The sequence below is a fragment of the Panulirus ornatus genome, chromosome 9, assembly GCF_036320965.1.
Source record: "Panulirus ornatus isolate Po-2019 chromosome 9, ASM3632096v1, whole genome shotgun sequence".
NCBI lineage: Eukaryota > Metazoa > Arthropoda > Malacostraca > Decapoda > Palinuridae > Panulirus > Panulirus ornatus.
In genome coordinates this window covers 32,369,096-32,396,393 of record NC_092232.1, presented here as the reverse complement: position 1 = coordinate 32,396,393, position 27,298 = coordinate 32,369,096, and the positions used below count along the sequence as shown (strand labels likewise).

Here is a 27,298-nt window from a genome sequence, read left to right as displayed (position 1 = left end):
TTTTTCTCCATTCAAACTCACCTCCTAATTAACGTGTCCCTTAACCCTACTGAACCTAATAACCTTGCTCTTATTCACATTTACTCTCAGCTTTCTTCTTTCACATACTTTACCAAGCTCAGTCACCAACTTCTGCAGTTTCTCACCTGAATCAGCCACCAGCCCTATATCATCAGCGAATGACAACTGACTCATTTCCCAAGCCATTTCCTGCATCAGCAAGTTAGTGCCAGGAAACAGGCGAAGAAAGGCCCATACACTCATATACACATATACGTACATAAACACCCAAACACTTCACTTCTAAAACATCCACTCTCCCCCACACAACCCTACCTATAACCCATGCCTCACAGCCATATAATATTGTTGGAACTACTTTTCCTTCAAACATACCCATTTTTGCTCTCTGGGATAACATTATCTCTTTCACACATTCTTTATCGCTTCCAGAACCTTCACCCCTTGCCCACTCTATGACTCACTTCCACTTCCATGGTTCCATTCATTGCCAAGTCCACTCACAGATATCATAAACACTTCACTTCCACCAATATTTCTCTATTCAAACTTACCTCCCAACTAACTTATCTCTTGATTTTGCTGAACCTAATAACCTTGCTTTAATTTACATTTACTCAACTTTCTCCTTTCACACACTCTTCCAAACTCAGTCACCAATTTCTGCAGTTTCTTACCAGTGCTGTCATCCTAAACAGACTGTATACTCGCCCTTCTCTCCAAAACTCTTGCATTTTCCTACTTCACCACCCCATCCATATAAAATCAAACAGCCATGGTGACATTACACACCCCTGTTGCAAACTGACCTTCACTGGGAACCATTCACTATCCTCTCTTCCTATTCATACACATGCCTTACACCCATGATAAAAACTTCTCACTGCTTCTACCAGATTACCTCCCACACCATATACTCTTAAGACCTTCCATAAACCATCTCTATCAACCCTAACATATGCCTTCTCCAGATCCATAAATGCCACATATAAATCCAACTGTTTTCTAAGTATTTCTCACATACATTCTTCAAAGTAAACACCTGATCCAAACATCCTTTACCACTTCTGACACCACACTGCTCCTTCCTAATCTGATGCTCAGTACATGCCTTCACTCTCAATCAATACCTTTCCATATAATTTTCCAAGAACAATGAACAAACTTATACCTCTGTGACTTGAATAATCACTTTTATCCCTTTTGCCTTTATGAATTCTGGTAATCCTCAGGCATTTCACCATGACCCATACATACACTGAATATCCTTACCAATCAATCAACAATACAGTCACCCCCTTTCTTAATGAATTCAACTGCAATACCATCCACTCCCACCACCTTGCCAGATTTCATCTTCCACAAGGCTTTCACCACCTCTTCTCTTTTCACCAAACCACTCTCAGTAACCCAAACACACCATATCTGCAACTCTATCATCTAACATATTCAACAATCTTTCAAAATACTCACTCCATCATTACCTGTTATCACTTCCTCTTTTGCTCCCGGCACCAGTGTCCCCATTTGTTCTCTTGTTTTTCGCACATTATTTACCTCCTTCCAAAACATCGTTTTAATCTCCCTAAAGTTCAATGATACTTTTTCACCCCACTCTCATCTGCCCTCTTTTTCAACCCCTGCACCTTCTAACCTCCTGCTGCTTTCTCTTACACATCTCCCATTCATTTACACGCCTTCCTTGTAAGTACCACCCAAACACCTCTCTTTTTCTCTTTCGTTAGCAACTTTACTTCTTCATCCCACCACTCACTACCCTTCTTAATCTGCACACCTCCCACCTTTTGCATACCCCAAGCCATCATTGCTTCCCTACATACCTCCTATTCCTCACTCACTCCCCTCACTTCATTTGCTCTCACCTTTTGCCAATCTACACTCAATCTTTCCTAGCATTTCTTCACATAAGTCTCCTTTCCAAGCTCACTTACTCTCACCAATCTCTTCTCCCCGACAATGTCTCTTCATTTTCACCCTCGCCTCCACAAGGTAGTGATCAGACATCCAACTGGCTGCCACTCTCAAGTACATTGACATCCAAAACTTTCTCTCTTACATGAATATCAATTAATATATAGTCTAATAATACCCATTTACCATCTCTCCTACTCACATACATGCACTTGTGTATATCTCTATTTAAACCAAGAATTCCAAAACACCAGTCTTTTTTCAGCACACAAATCTACAAGCTCTTCCCTATTTCCATTCGTAACATTGAATACCCCATGTGCACCAATTATACCCTCAACTGCCACATTACTTAACTTCGCATTCAAATCACCGATCACTAATACCCAGTCTCGTACACCAAAACTGCTGACACACTAACTCAACTGCTCCCAAAACACTTGCCTATCATGATCTTTCTTCTCATGACCAGGTGCATATGCACCAATAATCACCCATCTCTCACTATCCACTTTCACTTTTAACCAAATCACTCTAAAGTTTACTTTCTTACACTTTACCACACACTCCCACAACTCCTGCTTCAGGAGTAGTGCTATTCCTTTCTTAGCTTTTGTCCTCTCACCAATCCCTAACTTCATTCCCATAACATTTCCAAACCATTCTTCCCCTTTACCATTGGGCTTTGTTTCACTCAGAGCCAGGACATCCAGGTTTCTTTCCTCAAACATACTAACTATCTCTCCTCCTTTCTCATCTTGGTTACATCAACACACATGCAGACACCCAAATCTGTGCCTTTGAGGAGGATGAGCACTCCCTGCTCGACTCCTTCTGTTTCCTCTTTTAGAAATTGAAATACAGGAACAGAAGGGTATCCAGTCCCCAACTCCCGCCCCCTTTGTTTGCCTTCTATCATACGTTTTAGAAAAAACTAATGTCAGGCATAGAATCTATATGGTCTTTCAAAAGTTAAAAAATTCAATACTACAATGGAGAGTTTACACTCCTTGGGAATGCTGTTGGGAATTAATTTTGCAGCCAAAGGCTTAATACAAACTTTAACAATTAACAAGTTTTGGTAGGGGTATCTATCATGTGACCAGTGAATATAGATACCCTTTTTTTCTCCCAAAAGTAGCTTGGTTTGGCTTTGTCAAGTGATATACTGAAGCAACCTACTGCACTCACCTACAGTGCTAAGTTAGGCTTCAATGGCACTACTCTGAAGTACCCTGCAAAACAGCACACAGCACCTATGCTTGGTCTCAGCTCATTAGTATCTACCCACAACACCAGGCTACACCTCTAGAAATTGGTTACACCTTTGCCAGCACCCATATTCTCTATCTGGACTGCCAGAAAGTATTTGACAACTATACTCCATGGGGCTAAATAGGAAGCTGAATCATCAAGCAGGAATAAGGAGGAAAATCCTATGGTGGATAGATTATCTCACTGGGAGGGAACAAAGGACAAATGTTAGAGGAGTCTTTTCCAAATGGGATGAGGTAATCATTGGGGTAAAGTTGAGTGTTCAAACTACTTAGATATAAACGTGTAGAGTATACCTGGTAGGATGTATTGGAGACCAGTGATTGAGATGATGGCATGCAAAGAGCATCAGATTTGGGGAAGAACAGTGAGATTTCAGAAATGATAGAGGAAGTGTGGATCATGTGTTTGCTTTAAAGAATGTTGTGAGATATACTTAGAGAAACAGAAGGATCTGCATGTGGCATTTATAGATCAGGGGAAAGCACAAGATAAGGTTGACAGATATGCCTTGTGGAAGGTCTTAAGGATATATGGTGTAGGAGGAAAGTTGTTTAGGAGCAGTGAGAAGTTTTTATCAAAGGTGAAAGGCAAGTGTACAAGTGGGAAGAGAGGAAAGTGAGTGGTTCTGAGTGAAGTTTGGTCTGCAGCAGGGATGTGTGGTATCTCCATGGCTGTATAATTTCTTTGTAGATAGGGAGGTTGGAGAGGTAAATGCAAGAGTCTTGGAGAGAGGGGCGAGTATGTAGTCTGTATGGGATGAGGGGGGCTTGGAAAGTGAGTCACCTATTTGTTGATAATACAGCACTGGTGGCAGATTTGAGAGAGACACTGGAGAAGTTGGTGATTGAGTTTGGAAGAGTGTGTCAAAAGGAGGAGGTTGAGAGTAAATGTAAATAAAAGCAAGTTTCTTAGGTTTAGGAGGGCTAAGGGTCTCTCTCTCTCTCTCTCTCTCTCTCTCTCTCTCTCTCTCTCTCTCTCTCTCTCTCTCTCTCACAGATTTAAGAGTTAATGACTGGGATAAAGAAACAAGGGAAAATATCTACAAATTTCTGAGGAAGTGAAAAACCTGTTTTCTAAAATGTTCCAGGCCATAGTTAAGAGAAAAAAAACATGAAAGGGTACAGAGTTCCAAATCTCCAAGGTATAGGGAAAAAACAGTTATCAAAATGGCCCACCACTGAGGTGCCAAAAGCCACACAGGAATCATGTGATGCAACAGCTTGTTAAGTATTGTGTGATCTAGCTATGTAGTGGGGAAAAGTGACCAGCCAGTTCTCAGGAGTAAAAACCAAAGTAATACTATAGAAGTGGAAAAGAGAACCAACCTAGTGGTGTAGAGCACATGGGTCATGTTTTGAAGTTGGCCTGGGAGAATTTATAAATTGGGTTGCTTCTGACTCAAATCTGTCAAGTAAGGATGCAGAGCTAGAACCACCCTGATGTGAAAGCAGTACTTCATAGAAAGACAGACCAACCCTTTGTATAAATAGAGGTGGAATTACAGAACCATCAAAGGAGAGAGGAAAGTTGAGAGGAATTTTCAAGAGAGAGATGGGTAAAAACTGGGTCTTTCAGGCATTAAGCTTCACTAGATTTCATCTACTCTACTGAGATATCCTGACCAAGTCTGAGTTTATTGAGGAACTTGTGTCAAGGTGAGATGCAAGAGGAGGAGCAGGATTGAAGCATGTGGAGGAATGCGGTGTTAAGTCATCAGCATTAAATGCATTTGGTTATCTGTGGAAGAAAAGAAATCATTGATAAAAGGGATAAAAAGTGTAGGGGATGGGCCAGAACCTTGAAGGACACCACTGTTGATGGAGATGTGGGGATAGATAGGAAAGAATATCACCACAGGATCTTGCCTTATGGAGGCCATATTTCAAAGAGATGACTAGTTGAGGAAGGATTCAAGACTTTGGAAATGGTAGACGTCTAAGCAACAGGATGATAGTTAGAGGGGTTAGAATGGTCATCCATCTCAGGAATGGGATGTATCAACACATGATTCCAAGAAGGAAAAGTTCTGCTTGTGAAACAGAAACAGAACAGACAAGCAAGCACAGAAACAGAACAGACAAGCAATTCCAGAGGCACACTATTTCAGTGCATGGGGATGAATGCCATCAGAATCATATGCCTTTCTTGTGTCAAGCCACAGGCTTGCTTTTTTGGACATTCGAAAAATAAGATCATGGAAAGAGTCATAGGATTAGTGAGAGGAGCATCAGGGGGTGATGTATAGGAGAAACAGAAACCAAAAAGAAGTGCTTTGTCTACAAGAGAGACAGGTATATTTCTGTCAGAATGGAAAAGTGAATAAAAGATAGAACTACAGAAGTTGTTAACGAAGCCCTTAGCTAAAGACAAGAAAGACCCATCAGTGGATGATGAGGAGAGGTTATCACACTTCATTTGAAGAAAGGTACATTTTACCTCATGCATAATTTACTTGCAATGATTATGGGCAGTGATGAATGCTACCTGGGAGTTTTTCCAAGTCTGATATGCCTGATCCCTGGCCTGAATGGCCTCAGAACAGGAACGGTTGAGCTATGGATTGGAAGAAGAGGTTGTCTTGGAGGAAGAGGGGATAAATGCTTCCATTCCCACAACAATAACCTCTGCAATGAAAAATGTGTGGAAAGAGAGGTCGTTATCTAAGAGAGCAAAAATGAGTAGGTTTAAAGGTACAGTAGTGCCAACAATGTTAAATGGATACGAGACATGGGCTATAGATGAGGATGTGTGAATGAGGGTGGAAGCATTGGAAACAAAATATTTGAGAACACTATGTGGCATAAGGCAGTTTTATTTATTATTTGCATTAGGTAGCAGTAGTCAATAGGAATGGTAGGTAGGGGCCTCTGCAAACACTGCACTAGAGTTGCACTCTGCCAGTGGCCTATTAAGGTTGAGGCACAAAAGGCTAAGAAGCGGCACTGGAGTTCACTGGTTATGGAGACTCTAATGCCATGGCCACCCCTCTGAGGGAGTCCCAGGAGAGAACAGGCTTCAGAGATATAACAAATAGATAGTAATAAAAGAGTAAGAGAGGTGTGGGAATAAAAAGAGTGTGGCTGACAGAACTGAAGAGTGCATACTAAAATGGTCTAAACACATCAAGAGAATGAGTGAGGAGAGGTTGACAAAGTGGATATGTGTGTCAACAGTAGAGGGGATAAGGAGAAGGGATAGACCAAATTGGAGATGTAATGATGGAGTGAAAAAGATATTAAGTGATCTGGGCCGGAACATGCAGGAGGATGAAAGGCATGCACTGGATAGAGTTAATTGGAGTGGTGTGGTATATGGAGGTTGATGTGCTGTCAATGAACTGAACTAGGGCATGCGAAGCAGCCATGGTAAAACATGGAAAGGTCTGTGGGGCCTGGTTGTGGATAGTTAGCTGTGATTTCGTTGCACTGCACATAACAGCTAGAGAGTGGATGTTAGCAAATGCAACCTTTCTTCATCTGTTCCTAACACAACCTTGCTAAAGTGGGAAATGGTGAGCTAGTACAAAACAAAAATCAATTATTAACTCTTCGTTTAACAAACTCCCAAACACTGTCTCCAGCCTCTGGAGTTTCTCTTGAGAGTCTGCTACTACAACTTTGTTAACAGCAAACAGCAACTAATTCACCCATAATTACCCCCCTTGTTTGTATCATGCTTCAAACCCACCTCTTGCTAACCACATCATCCATAAGGAGGTTAAATAGCCATGGCAGTATCATGTATGTTGCATGGAGACCCATCTTCACCAGGAATTATTCATCCTTAACCCACAAATATACTCTCCTGGAAAAACGCATCCCTGCATTTGATGATTATCCAGTTTGAAGTATCTACCACAAACTACCTATATCAACCTTAACTTACACTTTTGCACATCTATAAAAGCCACATACAAGTCACTCTCCTTCAAACATACTTCAAAGTAAACATCTGGCCCTCACATTTCCTAACTCTTCTGAAGTTACACTGCTCTTTCCTAGTCAGCTGCTCTATACACAACACTATACTCTCAATCTACTGCCTCTCATACACTTTACCCAACAGACTTGTATCTTTAAAATTCAAACATACATTTTTTGTCCTACCTCAGGGTATTATATATGCACTCCATCAATCCTCTAGAACCATACAGTGGGCCAGACATATACTAAACAGTCTGACTCACTAATCAAAAACATTATCATCTCCTTTCTTTAGAAATTCATCTTGTACAAGGCTTACACATCATCATCTCACAATTCCATTCACCATAACTCTCACTAAACATCTCAACCTCATCCCAAGCAAACCACATTCACCTCTATCATCTAACACATTCAGCAGTCCTTCAAAGTAATCACTCCATCTCCTTTTCATATACTTGTCTGTTACCACTACTCCATCCAATCTCCACACAATATCTTATTCTCACTGATGTTAACAATGTTTCTTGCCATCTTCCACTTGCTCTTATACCTTCTTTCTGAAGTCCCACCACTTTCTCTTGCATTCCACCCACTCACTCTTATTCCTTCCTCAAAGATACCCTTCCTCTAAGATATCATCCATACACATACCTTTTGTTTCACCATCAATTTAACTTCCTCATTCCAATGCTCACCGTGCTTTCTCATACATCTACAGTCCACTTCTGGATATGTTTTTCTAAATAACTTGGAAGTGCACTTCCCTTATTTCCTTTACTTCCAACTTATGTCATCTTTACTCAATCTGTAATAGAATCTTTGCATACAAGCCACTTTTACAAGTTAGCTCACTTTCACCTTTTCTTTAACATGTATATCATTCCCTCTTTTCCTTTCCCATCACAAATTTATTTTTACCCCCTCCAAGATGGGATCAGGCATTCCACCAGCTGCTTCTTTCAAAATGCTTTTATCCAGCAACCTCTCTTTTATCTTTTCTTTGACCACATATGTGCAATCACCATTCTTCTCTTATCATATACTTTGACAAGCTTTTCCACCAGTTTCATTTACACTAGGAACCCAATGTTTCCAATTCATACCCACAATTATGACTTCAACCACTTAAATTCAAATCTCTATGATTTATTCTCTAAAATCAAATCTGCCTAAGCAATCACTCAGCTCTTCTTATACCAAATTCCTTTTTTTTTTCTCACTCATCTTATCCTCATGGTGCATGAGCGCTAACAAACACCCAACTCTCATTGCCTGCTTTTAATCTAACCCACTTCAACCATGAACACAGTGAATTTTCAAATTATTGTTTACCTTTTTCATTCTTCAAAAGTGCTCCACATGTGGGTGGGGCATAAGTGCACAGAAGAGAGAGGATTAATCTCAATCTTATTATACCTGTATTATGGAAATTATCCATCCCTTATTAGTGATCTACCTGGACTTTTGATAACTAAGAAAACGAATATGTCACATACAAAACATGCATCAAAGCCAAACACTCCATTACAAGAATTCTTTTTCAGCACTAAACTTAAAGTCTACCTACTCACCGGAGCTCTCACTGCACCTTTGACTCCTTCTTCCTTGTATGACTCTTCTCTCATCTTTATTATTCTCATGATCATCCTTACTGATCATCACTCCAAAATACTTAAACAAATCATCAACTTATACCTTTTCCATTTAAAATGATACTGTAATGTGACCACCTACCTCTTTCAAAATGTGATTAACTACACTAGTTATGGTTATGACATTCAGTAAAGTTATATTCTGGTTTGAAATTCCTACATGCTTCAATATTATGCACAGGCTTTGTGAAGCCATATTTCAAATCCTAAGCTGTGTTACAACAAAACACATGATTATAGCAAACATCCTCTAAAACAGAAAATAGAAATACTGTACTATCTGTTTGATACCTTTGGGCCTGTGAATGGAAGACGCATTATGTGACTGAGATTGTTGGTAATGGTGTGGTCTAAACCTCGCGCCAGATTCCAGGGCTTTATGATCCAGTGGTTGTCCTCTCCTCTATGGAAAAATTGGGGCCTTATAGAAAACAGAAAAATCTGAGATATCAAGATCAAATGTCATGGAAAGCCCTTATTGGAACAAACATCAGTTTCTCATTTCAGTGATGAAGCAGCTTCCAAAATATATATTAAAAACTGTGGGTCTGATGAAATTTTAGCAGAGTGGAAAGGCTGTTATAAAGGATTTACACAAGTGGACCAAACAAAGATGAACTACAAGGTAGGGTTGTTTTGTCAAAGGAGCAAGATATTAAAAAAGGATAGAGTGTAGAGATGGTAAGGACAAGATGCAAAAAGAATGACAAAAAACAAGAAAACAGCAGGATTAGCTTACAGATCCCCTGCACAGACACCAGAGGTAGATGAAAGACTTCATAAGTTATGAGGTACTTTTAATGAACACGATTCTATCTCAATAGATTGTATCAAACCAGTATCTAAATGGAGATCCTTTACAGTAGCTCCCAGCACAGACTCTACCTAAATCTGCTTGATACTGTCCTCATCAAACTAGCTAAGAAACCTACTTACAGCAAGAATATATATGAGGATCCTGCTAATAATGTTAAAGTTGGAGAAAAGTTTGGTACAAGTGATCACTGACAAATCATATTAGAGATGACTTTCAACACTGCATGTAATGTTGGTCAACATGACAGTCATGGAAAAAAGACCAAATTTTAGAAATGAAAATCTTAATGATCGCAATGCTCTTGACAGGTAAATCTGGGATGATATGATCAATGAAAACATCATAAACATAGTTTGGAAACACCTCAGAAAAACTTTCAAAGCAGTAGAGGGAACATAAGTACCACAGCAAAGGAGATGGTCTTTTTCTTAAACAAAGCAGAGGTATTCAAATGATTAAATAAAAATGTGCTTGTTGACAAAGAAAGGAACTCATAAAAGATCAAACATACCAATAATCAACATGTATACAGAAACTAGAAGACTTATACAACATAATAAATGTCACTAAGAAGTATATACTGCCTTAAATAACAAAAGAAAGCCAATGGAGTTTTACAACTATATTAGAAACAAAAGTCATTACCCAGTAAATTGGTACATTAATTATAAAAAAAAACAGAGACTTGGTTTAAGACAATGCAACCACAGCAAAAATCTAAAAAATTTTACCATACCATTTTACCAGCCACTGTATACCATTATTAGTATCTGCTGGGTTATTTTCAGCTATTGGTTGAGACTGCAGCAGTCAGGAGATACTTCAAGCAAAGCCTGGCAGGATCAAGCACAGTGATAACATGGAAATTCCAGTATTTTGTGGTAAGGCAGCCATCTATCTTATAAACACAGGTACAGGTTACAATCCTTCTCAAAAACATATCTATCCTACAAGCAATAACTTATTCATTTATTTATTTATCTATTATACTTTGTCGCTGTCTCCCGAGTTAGTGAGGTAGCGCAAGGAAACAGACGAAAGAATAGCCCAACTCACCCACATACACATGTATACACATACACGTCCACACACAGCACATATACATACCTATACATCTCAATGTATACATATATATATACACACACAGATATATACATATATACACATGTACATAGTCCATACTGTCTGCCCTTATTCATTCCCGTCGCCACCCCACCACACATGAAATGACAACCCCCTCCCCCCGCATGTGCGCGAGGTAGCACTAGGAAAAGACAACAAAGGCCACATTCGTTCACACTCACTCTCTAGCTGACATGTATAATGCACCAAAACCACAGCTCCCTTTCCACATCAAGGCACAACAAACCTTTCCATTGTTTACCCCAGACACTTCACATGCCCTGCTCAATCCATTGACAGCACGTTGACCCCGGTATACCACATCGTTCCAATTCACTTTATTCCTTCCACGCCTTTCACCCTCCTGCATGTTCAGGCCCCGATCACTCAAAATCTTTTTCACTCCATCATTCTACCTCCATTTGGTCTCCCACTTCTCCTCGTTCCCTCCACCTCTGACACGCTCTTCTGCTCTCTCAACCACACTCTTTTTATTACCACACATCTCTCTTACCTTTTCATTACTTACTCGATCATACCACCTCACACCACACATTATCCTCAAACATCTCATTTCCAGCACATCCACCCTCCTGCGCACAACTCTATCTATAGCCCACACCTCGCAACCACATAACATTGTTGGAACCACTATTCCTTCAAACATACCCATTTTTGCTTTCAGAGATAATGTTCTCAACTTCCACACATTTTTTAATGCTCCCAGAACTTTCGCCCCCCTCCCCCACCCTATGATTCACTTCCGCTTCCATGGTTCCATCCGCTGCCAAATCCACTCCCAGATATCTAAAACACTTCACTTCTTCCAGTTTTTCTCCATTCAAACTTACCTCCTAATTGACTTGACCCTCAACCCTACTGTACCTAATAACCTTGCTCTTATTCACATTTACTCTTAACTTTCTTCTTTCACACACATTACCAAACTCAGTCACAGCTTCTGCAGTTTCTCACACGAATCAGCCACCAGAGCTGTATCATCAGCGAACAACAACTGACTGACTTCCCAAGCTCTCTCATCCACAACAGACTGCATACTTGCCCTCTTTCCAAAACTCTTGCATTCACCTCCCTAACAACCCCATCCATAAACAAATTAAACAACCATGGAGACATCATGCACCCCTGCCGCAAAACCAACATTCACTGAGAACCAATCTTTCCTCTCTTCCTACACGTACACATGCCTTACATCCTCGATAAAAACTTTTCACTGCTTCTAACAACTTACCTTCCACACCATATATTCTTAATACCTTCCACAGAGCATCTCTATCAACTCTATCATATGCCTTCTCCAAATCTATAAATGCTACATAAAAATCCATTTGCTTTTCTAAGTATTTCTCACATACATTTTTCAAAGCAAACACCTGATCCACACATCCTCTACCACTTCTGAAACCATACTGCTCTTCCCCAATCTGATGCTCTGTACATGCTTCACCCTCTCAATCAATACCCTCCCATATAACTTACCAGGAATACTCAACAAACTTATACGTCTGTAGTTTGAGCATTCACTTTTATCCCCTTTGCCTTTGTACAATGGCACTATGCAAGCATTCCGCCAGTCCTCAGGCACCTCACCATGAGTCTTACATACAGTAAATAACTTTACCAACCAGTCAACAATACAGTCACCCCCTTTTTTTCCTACATTCCAATGCAATACCATCCAAACCCACTGCCTTGCCGGCTTTCATCTTCTGCAAAGCTTTTACTACCTCTTCTCTGTTTGCCACACATCCTCTACCACTTCTGAAACCATACTGCTCTTCCCCAATCTGATGCTCTGTACATGCTTCACCCTCTCAATCAATACCCTCCCATATAACTTACCAGGAATACTCAACAAACTTATACGTCTGTAGTTTGAGCATTCACTTTTATCCCCTTTGCCTTTGTACAATGGCACTATGCAAGCATTCCGCCAGTCCTCAGGCACCTCACCATGAGTCTTACATACAGTAAATAACTTTACCAACCAGTCAACAATACAGTCACCCCCTTTTTTACTACATTCCAATGCAATACCATCCAAACCCACTGCCTTGCCGGCTTTCATCTTCTGCAAAGCTTTTACTACCTCTTCTCTGTTTGCCAAATCATTCTCCCTAACCCTCTCACTTTGCACACCCCCTCGACCAAAACACCCCATATCTGCCACTCTATCATCAAACACATTCAACAAACCTTCAAATTAACCTTCAAAATACTCACTCCATCTCCTTCTCACATCACCACTACTTGTTATCACCTACCCATTAGCCCCCTCCACTGATGTTCCCATTTGTTCCCTTGTCTTATGCACTTTATTTACCTCCTTCCAAAACATCTTTTTATTCTCCTTAAAATTTAATGATACTCTGTCACCCCAACTCTCATTTGCCCTCTTTTTCACCTCTAGCACCCTTGTCTTGACCTCCTGCCTCTCTCTTATATACATCTCCCAGTCATTTGCACTGTTCCCTGCAAAATCGTCCAAATGCCACTCTCTTCTCTTTTACTAATAATCTTACTTCTTCATCCCACCACTCACTACCCTTTCTAATCTGCCCAACTCCCATGCTTCTCATGCCACAAGCATCTTTTGCAAAAGCCATCACTGCTTCCCATTCCCATCCCATTCCTCCCCCACTCCCCATACGTCCTTTGTTCTCACCTTTTTCCATTCTGTACTCAGTCTCTCCAGGTACTTTCTCATACAAGTCTCCTTCCCAAGCTCACATACTCTCACCACTCTCTTCACCCCAACATTCTCTCTTCTTTTCTGGAAACCTCTACAAATCTTCACCTTTGCCTCCACAAGATAATGATCAGACATCCCTCCAGTTGCACCTCTCAGCACATTTACATCCAAAAGTCTCTCTTTCATGCGCCTATCAATTAACACATTATGTCATATATATTTTTATATATATGTAGCATTTATGGATCTGGAGAAGGCATATGATAAGAGTTGATGGAGATGCTCTGTGGAAGGTATTAAGAGTATATAGTGTGGGAGGCAAGCTGCTAGAAGCAGTGATAAGTCTTTATCGAGGATGTAAGGCAAGTGTATGAGTATGAAGAGAGGAAAGTGAGTGGTTTCCAGCAAATGTCGGTTTGCAACAGGGTGCGTGATGTCTCCATGGTTGTTTAATTTGTTTATGGATGGGGCTGTTAGGGAGGGGAATGCAAGAGTTTTGGAGAGAGGGGCAAGTATGGAGTCTGTTGTGGATGAGAGGATTTGGGAAGTCAGTCAGTTGTTGTTCACTGATGATACAGCGCTAATGCCTGATTCAGGTGAGAAACTGCAGAAGTTGGTGACTGAGTTTGGTAAAGTGTGTGAAAGAAGAGAGCTGAGAGTAAATATGAATAAGAGCAAGGTTATTAGGTACAGTAGGGTTGAGGGACAAGTCAACTGGGAGTAAGTTTGAATGGAGAAAAACTGGAGGAAGTGAAGTGTTTTAGATATCTGGGAGTGGATTTGGCAGCGGATGGAACCTTGGAAGTGGAAGTGAGTCACAGGGTGGGGGAGGGGGCAAAGGTTCTGGGAGCGTTGAAGAATGTGTGAAAGGCGAGAACATCATCTCGGAGCAAAAATGGGTATTTTTGAAGGAATAGTGGTTCCAACAATGTTATATGGTTGTGAGGCATGGGCTACAGATAGGGTTGTGCCGAGGAGGGTGGATGTGTTGGAAATGAGATGTCTGAGGACAATATGTGGTGTGAGGTGGTTTGATTGAGTATGTAATGAAAGGGTAAGAGAGCTGTGTGGTAATAAAAAAGAGTGTTGTTGAGAGAGCAGAAGAGGGTGTATTGAAATGGTTTGGTCACATGGAGAGAATGCGTGTGGAAAGACTGATAAAGAGGATAAATGTGTCAGAGGTGGAGGGAACGAGGAGAAGTGGGAGACCAAACTGGAGGTGGAAAGATGGAGTGAAAAAGATTTTGAGTGATCTGGGCTTGAACATACAGGAGGGTGAAAGGTGTGCAAGGAATAGAGTGAATTGGAATGATGTGGTATACCGGGGTCGATGTGCTGTCAATGGATTGAACCACGGCATGTGAAGCGTCTGGGGTAAACCATGGAAAGTTTTAAGGGGCCTGGATGTGGAAAGGGAGCTGTGGTTTCAGTGCATTACACATGACAACTAGAGACTGAGTATGAACAAATGTGGCCTTTGTTGTCGATTCCTGGCACTACCTCGCGCACATGTGGGGGGAGGGGGGGAGTCATTTCATGCGTGGTGGGGTGGCGGCAGGAATGGATGAAGGCAGCATGTATGACTATGTACATGTGTATATATATGTATATGTATGTATACGTTGAAATGTATAGGTATGTATATGTGCGTGTGTGGGTGTTTATGTATATACATGTGTATGTATATACATAAACACCCACACACACAGTTTCTACCTATCTCTCTCATGAAAATTCCTCACAGCTTCCCTTTCTCTTTCAATGGTTCTGTATTACTGTAACATCCACTCTACCTTGGAAACTCCACATTACAGAAATAGCTAAGTCTGCCTCTAAGAAACTGGGAGTCCTATTCAGACGTTGAAATTTCTATTCTTCCACACAGTTGCTCTGTTTATAAAAAAACTGACATGTCTTTTCATGGAGTCCTGCTCTTACATCTGGGATGCTTCTAGCTCTGCAGCCTTATCAGACAGATTTGAGACTAAAGTGGTCTGGAGTAACAATTCTCCAAGGCTAACTTCAAAACTTGACCCACTTGCCCTAAGCTGGAATGTTTGTTCACTTTCCCTCTCCTTCAGGTATCACCCTGGTTTTTGCTCCCAAGAGATCGCTGCCTGTGTGCCAAACCACAAGCTAAACCACACCATACTCAGCAAGCTGCAGTGTCACATGACTACTGTGTGGCCATTGGCACCTCAAGCAAGGGCCGTTTTGATATATGTTTCTTTCCCAACACCTCAAAAGCTTTGAAACTCTCTTGCCCTCATGTCTTTTCTAATAACTATGACCTAGTACATTTTCACTTCTTCCAAAATCCATAAATAATTTCCCATGTCTCTTCTTTCTCTGTTTCATTAACCAGCCTTGATGAGGACTTTTGTCCATGACTGGAGCCTCCAACATAAAAGAATATGAATAAATATATAAGTATTTATTTATTTTGCTTTGTCACTGTCTCCTGCATTAGCGAGGTAGCACAAGGAAACAGACGAAAGAAAGGCCCAACCCACCCACATAAACATGTATATACATACACGTCCACACATGCAAAATATACATACCCATACATCTCAATGTATACATATATATACACATACAGACATATACATATATACACATGTACTTATTCATACTGTTTACCTTTATTCATTCCCATCGTCACCTCGCCACACATGAAATAACAACCCCCTCCCCCCTCATGCGTGCGAGGTAGTGCTAGGAAAAGACAACAAAGGCCACATTCGTTCACAATCAGTCTCTAGCTGTCATGTAATAATGCATCGAAACCACAGCTCCCTTTCCACATCCAGGCCCCACAAAACTTTCTATGTTTTACCCCAGATGCTTCACATGCCCTGGTTCAATCCACTGACAGCACATCGACCCCGGTAAACCACACAACTCACTCTATTCCTTGCATGCCTTTCACCCTCATGCATGTTCAAGCCCCGATCACTCAAAATCTTTTTCACTCCATCTTTCCACCTCCAATTTGGTCTCCCACTTCTCCTCATTCCCTTAACCTCTGACACATATATCCTCTTTGTCAATCTTTCCTCACTCATTCCCTCCATATGACCAAACCATTTCAAAACACCCTCTTCTGCTCTTTCAACCACACTCTTTTTATTACCACACATCTCTCTTACCCTATTATTACTTACTCGATCAAACCACCTCACACCACATATTGTCCTCAAACATCTCATTTCCAGCACATTCACCCTCCTCCGCACAACTCTATCCATAGCCCACACCTCGCAACCATACAATATTGTTGGAACCACTATTCCTTCAAACATACCCATTTTTGCTTTCAGAGATAATGTTCTCGACTTCCACACATTCTTCATGGCTCCCAAACTTTCGCCCCCTCCCCCACCCTATGATTCACTTCCGCTTCCATGGTTCCATCCACTGCCAAATCCACTCCCAGATATCTAAAACACTTTACTTCCTCCAGTTTTTCTCCATTCAAACTTACCTCCCAATTGACTTGACCCTCAACCCTACTGTACCTAATAACCTTGCTCTTATTTACATTTACTCTCAGCTTTCTTCTTTCAAACACTTTACCAAACTCAGTCACCAGCTTCTGCAGTTTCTCACATGAATCAGCCACCAGTGCTGTATCATCAGCGAACAATAACTGACTCACTTCCCAAGCTCTCTCATCCCTAACAGACTGCATACTTGCCCCTCTTTCCAAAACTCTTGCATTCACCTCCCTAAAAACCCCAACCATATACAAATTAAACAACCATGGAGACATCACACACCCCTGCCGCAAACCTACATTCACTGAGAACCAATCACTTTCCTCTCTTCCTACACGTACACATGCCTTACATCCTCGATAAAAACTTTTCACTGCTTCTAACAACTTGCCTCCCACACCATATATTCTTAATACCTTCCACAGAGCATCTCTATCAACTCTATCATATGCATTCTCCAGATCCATAAATGCTACATACAAATCCATTTGCTTTTCTAAGTATTTCTCACATACATTCTTCAAAGCGAACACCTGATCCACACATCCTGTACCACTTCTGAAATCACACTGCTCTTCCCCAATCTGATGCTTTGTACATGCCTTCACCCTCTCAATCAATACCCTCCCATATAATTTACCAGGAATACTCAACAAACTTATACCTCTGTAATTTGAGCACTCACCTTTGTCCCCTTTGCCTTTGTACAATGGCACTATGCAAGCATTCCGCCAATCCTCAGGCACCTCACCATGAATCATACATACATTAAATAACCTTACCAACCAGTCAACAATACAGACACCCCCTTTTTTAATAAATTCCGGCTTTCATCTTCCGCAAAGCTTTTACTACCTCTTCTCTGTTTACCAAATCATTCTCCCTAACCCTCTCACTTTGCACACCACCTCGACCAAAACACCCTATATCTGCCACTCTATCATCAAACACATTCAACAAACCTTCAAAACACTCACTCCATCTCCTTCTCACATCACCACTACTTGTTATCACCTCCCCATTAGCCCCCTTCACTGATGTTCCCATTTGTTCCCTTGTCTTACACACTTTATTTACCTCCTTCCAAAACATCTTTTTAGTCTCCCTAAAATCTAATGATACTCTCTCACCCCAACTCTCATTTGCCCTCTTTTTCACCTCTTGCACCTTTCTCTTGACCTCCTGCCTCTTTCTTTTATACATCTCCCACTCATCTGCATTATTTCCCTGCAAAAACCGTCCGAATGCCTCTCTCTTCTCTTTCACTAATAATCTTACTTCTTCATCCCACCACTCACTACCCTTTCTAATTTGCCCACCTCCCACGCTTCTCATACCACAAGCATCCTTTGCGCAAGCCATCATTGCTTCCCTAAATACATCCCATTCCTCCCCCACTCCCCTTACCTCCTTTGTTCTCACCTTTTTCCATTCTGAGCTCAGTTTCTCCTGGTACCTCCTCACACAAGTCTCCTTCCCAATCTCACTTACTCTCACCACTCTCTTCACCCCAACATTCTCTGTTCTTTTCTGAAAACCTCTACAAATCTTCACCTTCGCCTCCACAAGATAATGATCAGACATCCCTCCAGTTGCATCTCTCAGCACATTAACATCCAAAAGTCTCTCTTTCGCGTGCCTATCAATTAACACCTAATCCAATAATGCTCTCTGGCCATCTCTCCTACTTACATACGTATACTTATGTATATCTCGCTTTTTAAACCAGGTATTCAAAATCACCAGTCCTTTTTCAGCACATAAATCTACAAGCTCTTCACCACTTCCATTTACAACACTGAACACCCCATGTATACCAATTATTCCCTCAACTGCCATATTACTCACCTTTGCATTAAAATCACCCATCACTATAACCTGGTCCTGTGCATCACAACCACTAACACACTCATTCAGCTGTTCCCAAACCACTTGCCTCTCACGATCTTTCTTCTCATGCCCAGGTGCATATGCACCAATAATCACCCATCTCTCTCCATCAAACTTCAGTTTTACCCATATCAATCTAGAGTTTACTTTCATACACCCTATCACATACTCCTACCACTCCTGTTTCAGGAGTAGTGCTACTCCTTCCCTTGCTCTTGTCCTCTCACTAACCCCTGACTTTACTCCCAAGACATTCCCAAACCACTCTTCCCCTTTACCCTTGAGCTTCGTTTCACTCAGAGCCAAAACATCCAGGTTCCTTTCCTCAAACATACTACCTATCTCTCCTTTTTTCTCATCTTGGTTACATCCACACACATTTAGACACCCCAATCTGAGCCTTCAAGGAGGATTACACTCCCCGCGTGACTCCTTCTGTTTCCCCTTTTAGAAAGTTAAAATACAAGGAGGGGAGGGTTTCTAGCCCCCCACTCCCGTCCCCTTTAGTCGCCTTCTACGACACGTGAGGAATGCTTGGGAAGTATTCTCTCTCCTCTATCCCCAGGGATAAATATATATAAGTATGAACATTATTAATAATCATTAAATCATATATCAACATCCACCTTTGTGACAGTGCAGATTCTGCTTAGCATCTCCTTTACATGGCCCCCTACTTGCTGTTTCAAGTACAGGTACACCAACGAATTTCCAGCAATTGATGATTCCGTACCTCCTTTAGCCTGGACAAAATTACATGAGGGAACTTAAAATTACTGTGTCCACCAGACTATTTTACTGGGCGGCCACAGATGGTGTTGTGTGAAGGGCACGCTTATTTACATTCTTTACACTGCACTTGTTGGTGATGATCCTGCAATTCTGTGAGATTTTTAGCTTATTTTCCTTAAATCTAACCCTAGCTATGGCTTCTAAGTCATATGAGTGTCAGTTGTGATGTCAAACGTAAACACCAGTCCATATCGATCCAAGCTAAAGAAGACATGTTGAGAAAATGGACCGTGGTGTTTCAGTGCATAAGCTGTGTGACATTTACAGCACTGGTTCATCAATTGTTTATGATATAAAGAAGCAAAGGGAGAAAATAATGAAATTCTATGCTGACAGTGATTCCAAGAAGCAAATGACGATTAGAAAAACTATGAAAGATGGTAAGAATAGAACACGAGTGATGATGGAATGGTTTCGACAGCGTCGGAGTGAATGAGTGGACTTGTCAGGTAGCATGATAATGAACCAGGATAAGTTGTTCCATAAAGAACTTAAATTACACTAGGAGCATAACTATAATAAAGGATGGCTTCAAAGATTCAAGAAGCATCATGGAATTTCCATGAATAAAATGTGCTAAGAAAAGCAGTCTACAAACCACAAAGGAGCTGCCAAGTAGGTAGACAAATTTGCAAAACTCGTAGCTGACGAGCACCTACATCCTGAGTAGGTGTATGTATAATGTATTTCATTTATTCATCTAATTTACATTCAATATTTGTTTAATTTAAATTTCTAGCAGTCCATGGTATACTTTAGACACAAGGAGATTTATAATTAGTGGGTTAGAGGTGTGTTGAATTATTATTACATGACCATGGATGGTCTGGTAAAATGGTTAATCCAGCAAGGCTTTGGAACCAAGAGTGCCAGAAAATCGGTGGTGTACCTGTATCTTAAGCCTATGGCTGTGTTTGATTCAGTAAAACCCTTAATCAGATCAATCATCAATTCAATGAAGTGAATGTCAATGAGAGAAAGCCTTTACTACATCAGTAAACAGACTGAGAGACAATGCTTAATGCAATTTATAAAATTTTGAGCTATTAAAGTGAATTAAAACTGAACTTAATATTTTCTCAAACTGTCTCATATTTCAAAGTCTGCTTACTTCTGAACATAATGATAATAAAGAGCAGTCAAATTTCAGAGACTAAAACCCTAAAAATCTTAAGATTATCAAATATTAAATGTAATGAAAAAAAATCATATATTTATGGTATATTCTTATTTCATACATAAACATGATAAATTACATACTCACCCTTTTTCTCTTCTCTGGAATAAAGAGGCAAACTTTACTAGTTCTCTCTTCAAACAATAAGTGAGAGGAAGCCAGGTAGGACCAGTCACACATTGCTTGTCCTCTCCCTCTTCCTCTTCCTCTTCCTTTTCTAGCTCAATGGCACGACGACAAACAACTGCCAGTAAGTCCTTGACAGTAACCAGGTGTTCACAGGCATACTGATTTATGCGGCAATGTGGTTTATCCCGAAGACTCCTGAAATTAACAATGTATCAGCCAGATGATAATAAGGTGCACAGACATAACTAAACAAATACAATAGGGTGTATCTGAACATCTCCCTCTATCTACCTATCATCAAACCCCATTCCCATTTACAGGTAGGTAACAGTTGCTGGGCAGCCACTGACCCAGAAGATGTATTTATGGTAATACCCTCCTGAGTATGAGGGGGTTAATGATGGCTGAGTAGTGAACCAGCACCTCAGTGGTTGTCAAAATGCATTCCTCAGACTAAGGTAGCTGTCTTTTCTTTCTGCCTCACCTGGATGTGGACTGCTGTCATTCTGTTCATAAACATACAACCTATCCTTGTTACACATAATACCAGACAACACTTATTTCACACACCTCATTGTTGTAACTTTAGGTTTCTTAAGGCAAGCACTATGTGCTATCCCTGCCTTTTGGCAAAATGGTGGGAGCAATAGACAGAAATACCAGACAACACTTATTTCACACACCTCATTGTTGTAACTTTAGGTTTCTTAAGGCAAGCACTATGTGCTATCCCTGCCTTTTGGCAAAATGGTGGGAGCAATAGACAGAGGCAGTAGGTAGGAACATTAGGCAAAACCATTAGGAAGGAACATCAGGGAAAATTAGTAGGTAGGAACATCAGGTGGGGCCATTAGGTAGAAGTAGTAGGTTGGGATTCAATGCAGGAACATTAGGTAGACACATTAGGTAGAAGTAGTCGATATGAACATTAGATAAGATGCTCTGAAACACTGAGCTACAGCTATCCCTTGCTAGTGACCTGTTAAGGGTGAGGCACTAAATGCTAAGAAGTGGCACTGGAGTTCACCAGTTATGGGGACTCTTTTCCCATGGCTATCATCTTGAGTGAATTCCCAGATAGAACAGGCATCAGGGGTATAGACAGATAGATGCCATTCACAATGGGTGGAAAAAATGCATACATTTATAAACAAGGAACTGATTTATAAAAAAATGAAAAAAATGGGTTTCCCGATCCCACAGGCTGGCAATTGGTAAGGACAGCCAATTCTTTGAAGTAGACATGCTACCATACACATATATGATACAAATAAGTACAACAAAGAACAGCTACAATATCTGAATTTATATTACTCTATTTGTATACGTCTGTATACCTGCAAATACTACACTTATGATTCAGTCAGTTAATAATGAAATTTTATGATGAGATTTTTATCTAACTTTTTTCTTATGATTCAGTCAGTTAATAATGAAATTTTATGAATGAGATTTCTATCTAACAGTTTTCAAAAGGATAAATGCTGAATCAACTAATAAAAAGTTTAAGCAAAGAACAGACAAAATATTCTAGCAAAGGCTGCTTTAAAGTAAGAATACTTCAGTAACACTAAAAAGTAAGCAGCTTATCTCATGCCTTTTTTCACGAATACCTAATCCATAAATTATTGTACATATTTTTTATCATTTTTTTCTTTCACTGTCAATCTTACTTCTTCATCCCACCACTCATTACCCTTTCTAATCTGCCCACCTCCCACCTTTCTCATACCACATGCATCTTTTGCGCAAGCCATCACTGCTTCCCTAAATACATCCAATTCTTCAACCACTCCCCTCACGTCATTTGTTCTCACCTTTTGCCATTCTACACTCAGTCTCTCCTGATACTTCCTCACACAAGTCTCCTTTCCAAGCTCACCTACTCTCACCACTCTTCTCCCAACATTCTTTCTTCTTTTCTGAAAGCCTCTACAAATCTTCACCTTTGCCTCTATAAGACAGTGATCAGACATCCCTCAAGCTGCCCCTCTGAGCACATTAACATCCAAAAGTCTCTCTTTTACATGCCTATCAATTAACACGTAGTCCAATAATGCCCTTTGACCACCTCTCCTACTCACATATGTATAATTATGAGTATCTCTCTTTTTAAATCAAGCATTCTCAATCATCAGTCTTTTTTTCAGCACACAAATCCACAAGCTCTTCATAACTTCCATTCACAACACTGAACACCCCATGTACACCAATTATACCCTCAACTGCCACATTGCTCACCTTAATATTTAAATCGCCCATCATTATAACCTGGTCTCGTGCATCAAAGCTGCTAATACACTCACTCAACTGCTCCCAAAACACTTGCCTCACATGATCTTTCTTCACATGACCAGGTGCATAGGCACCAATAATCAACCATCTCCCTCTATCCACTTTCAATTTTACCCACATCAATCTAGAATTTACTTTCTTACACTCTATCACATACTCCCACAACTCCTGCTTCAGGAGTATTTGCTACTCCTTCCTCAGCTCTTGTCCTCTCACCAACCCCTGACTTTACTCCCAAGACTTTCCCAAACCACTCTTTCACTTTACCCTTGAGCTTCATTTCACTCAGAGCCAGAAAATCCAGGTTTCTTTCCCCAAACATACTACCAACCTCTCCTTTCTTCTCATTTTGGTTACATCCACACATTCAGACACCCCAATCTGACTTTGAGGAGGATGAGCACTCCCAGCTTGACTCCTTCTTCTGTTACCCATTTTAGAAATTCAAATACAAGGAGGGGGAAGGGGTTTCTAGCCCTCTGCTCCCTCCCCCTTTAGTCGCCTTCTACGACACGCGGGGAATACATGGGAAGTATTCTTTCTCCCCTATTGCCAGGGATAGGGGAGATACTTGCAGGAAGTAGTGCTAATGACTGGGAGATGTATAAATGAAAGCAGCAGGTCAAGAGAAAGGTGCAAGAGTTGAAAAAAAGGGCAAATGAGAGTTAGGGTGAGAGAGTATCATTAAATTTTAGGGAGAATAAAAAGATGTTTTGGATGGAGACAAATAACGTGCACAAGACAAGAGAAGAGATGGGAACATCAGTGAAGGGAGCAAGTGGGGAAGTCATAACAGATAGTGATGGAGCGAGAAGGGGATGGAGTGAGTATTTTGATGGGTTACTGAATGTATTTGATGATAGATTGGCAGACATAGGGTGTTTTAGTCTGGGTGGTATATGAAGTGAGAGAGTCAGGGAGAATGATTTGGTGAAGAGAGAAGAGGTAGTGTAAACTTTGCAAAAGATGAATATGATAGGGCTGATAGAGATGCTTAGTTGAAGGTTATTATCAAGAGTATATGGTGTGGGAGGTAAGCTGCTAGAAGCAGTGAAAAGTCTTTATCCAGGATGTAAGGCATGTGTACGAGTAGGAAGAGAGGAGAGTGACTGGTTCCCTGCGAATGTCAGTCTGCAGCAGGGATATGTGATCTCCCCATGGTTATTTAATTTATTTATGGATGGGGTGGTTAGGGAGGTAAATGCAAGAGTTTTGGAGAGAGGGGCGAGTATACAGTCTGTTATGGATAAGAGGGCCTGGGAAAAGTCAGTTGCTGTTTGCTGATGATACAGCTCTACTGGCTGATTGGAGTGAGAAACTGAGTTTGGGAAAGTGTGTGAAAAGAGAAAGTTGAGAGTAAATGTGAATAAGAGCAAGGTTATTAGGTTCAGTAGGGCTGAGGGACAAGTTACCTAGGATGTAAGTTTGAATGGAGAAGAATTGGAGGAAGTGAAGTGTTTTAGATATCTGGGAGTGGATTTAGCAGCAGATGGAACCATGGAAGTGGAAGCGAGTCACAAGGTGGAGGAGGGGGAGAAGGTTCTGGGAGCAATGGGGAATGTGTTGAAGGCGAGAATGTTATCTTGGAGAGCAAAAATGGGTATCTTTTAAGGAATAGAAGTTCTAACAATGTTATATGGTTGCGAGGCATGGGCTATAGATAGGATTGTACAGAGGAGGGTGGATGTGTTGGAAATGAAATGTTTGAGGACAATATGTGGTGTGAGGTGGTTTGATCAAGTAATTAATGTAAGGGTAAGAGAGATGTGTAGAAATAAAAAGAGTATGCTAGTATGCTTGTGAGAGCAGAAGAAGGTGTGTTGAAATGGTTTGGACATGTGGAGAGGATGAGCAAGGAAAGATTGACAAAGAGGATGTATGTATCAGAGGTGGAGAGGAGGAGAAGCGGGAGACCAAATTGGAGGTGGAAGGATGGAATGAAAAAGATTCTGAGCAATCGGGGCCTGAACATTCAGGAGGGTGAGAGGCATGCAAGGAATTGAGTGCATTGGAATGATGTGGTATACCAGGGTTGACATGGTGTCAGTGGACCAAACCAGGGCATGTGAAGCATCTGAGGTATACCATGGAAAGGTCTGTGGGGCCTGGATGTGGTGGATAGGTAGCTGTTGTTTCGATGCATTACACATGACAGCTAGAGAGTGAGTGTGAACGAAGGGGCCTTTTTGTCTGTATTCCTGACACTACCTCGTTGAAGCAGGGGATAGCAATGCTGTTTTCCTGTGGGGCGGAGTAGCGACAGGAATGGATGAAGGCAAGCAAATATGAATATGTACATGTGTATGCATGTAATGTCTGTGTATGTGAATGCATATGTTGATATGTATATGTATGTATGTGTGCATATGTGGGCATCTATGTACATATATGTGTATATGAGTGGATGGGCCATTCTTCATCTGTTTCCTGGTGCTACCTTGCTAATGCAGGAAACAGCGATTCTGTATGATAGAATAATAAATGAATATGTTTTTCATCATAAAATTTCCCTAAAGGCCAGCATTGCTACAGTTCTACGAATTTACAAAGGATCAGGTGAATACCTAAAATGCAATTTTTTTCTAAAGAAAGTCGTTAAAACTTTTCCCATGACAAGCAGCAAGAATAAAAGTTAACAGCAATGTACTGCTTTGAAATTGAAATCTTAAAAACTTTTATTACTCACCAAGATAACTACCTTTATATCACTGCTAACCTTTCTTCATTACTCAGATAGATATATAGACATATGGTGTGGGAGGCAAGTTGTTAGAAGCAGTGAAAAGTTTTTATCGAGGATGTAAGGCATGTGTACGTGTAGGAAGAGAGGAAAGTGATTGGTTCTCAGTGAATGTAGGTTTGTGGCAGGGGTGTGTGATGTCTCCATGGTTGTTTAATTTGTTTATGGATGGGGTTGTTAGGGAGGTGAATACAAGAGTTTTGGAAAGAGGGGCAAGTATGAAGTCTGTTGTGGATGAGAGAGCTTGGGAAGTGAGTCAGTTGTCGTTCACTGATGATACAGCGCTGGTGGCTGATTCATGTGAGAAACTGCAGAAGCTGGTGACTGAGTTTGGTAAAGTGTGTGAAAGAAGAAAGTTAAGAGCAAGGTTATGGTACAGTAGGGTTGAGGGTCCAAGTCAACTGGGAGGTAAGTTTGAATGGAGAAAAACTGGAGGAAGTAAAGTGTTTTAGATATCTGGGAAAGGATCTGGCAGCGGATGGAACCATGGAAGCGGAAGTAAATCATAGGGTGGGGGAGGGGGCGAAAATCCTGGGAGCCTTGAAGAATGTGTGGAAGTCGAGAACATTATCTCGGAAAGCAAAAATGGGTATGTTTGAAGGAATAGTGGTTCCAACAATGTTGTATGGTTGCGAGGCATGGGCTATGGATAGAGTTGTGCGCAGGAGGGTGGATGTGCTGGAAATGAGATGTTTGAGGACAATGTGTGGTGTGAGGTGGTTTGATCGAGTAAGTAATGTAAGGGTAAGAGAGATGTGTGGAAATAAAAAGAGCATGGTTGAGAGAGCAGAAGAGGGTGTTTTGAAATGGTTTGGGCACATGGAGAGAATGAGTGAAGAAAGATTGACCAAGAGGATATATGTGTCGGAGGTGGAGGGAACGAGGAGAAGTGGAAGACCAAATTGGAGGTGGAAAGATGGAGTGAAAAAGATTTTGAGTGATCGGGGCCTAAACATGCAGGAGGGTGAAAGGCTGGCAAGGAATAGAGTGAATTGGATCGATGTGGTATACCAGGGTTGACGTGCTGTCAGTGGATTGAATCAGGGCATGTGAAGCGTCTGGGGTAAACCATGGAAAGTTGTGTGGGGCTGGATGTGGAAAGGGAGCTGTGGTTTCGGGCATTATTGCATGACAGCTAGAGACTGAGTGTGAACGAATGGGGCCTTTGTTGTCTTTTCCTAGCACTACCTCGCACACATGAGGAGGGAGGGGGATGGTATTCCATGTGTGGCGAGGTGGCGATGGGAATGAATAAAGGCAGACAGTGTGAATTGTGCGCATGGGTATATATGTATGTGTCTGTGTGTGTATATA

At 41.0% G+C, this 27,298-nt stretch overlaps 1 protein-coding gene across 1 annotated transcript in view; it reads right to left on the bottom strand.

Annotated features, from left to right (window-relative positions):
* TTLL12 (Tubulin tyrosine ligase-like 12) overlaps positions 1-27,298 on the bottom strand; it is a 262,539-nt gene that overhangs the window by 118,346 nt on the left and 116,895 nt on the right. Inside the window, exons 8-9 of the mRNA XM_071664989.1 lie at positions 20,908-21,144; positions 9,101-9,212 (exon numbers count right to left, since the gene is read on the bottom strand). Coding sequence (XP_071521090.1) covers positions 9,101-9,212; positions 20,908-21,144 — 349 coding nt within the window. The remainder of the gene's footprint in view (positions 1-9,100; positions 9,213-20,907; positions 21,145-27,298) is intronic.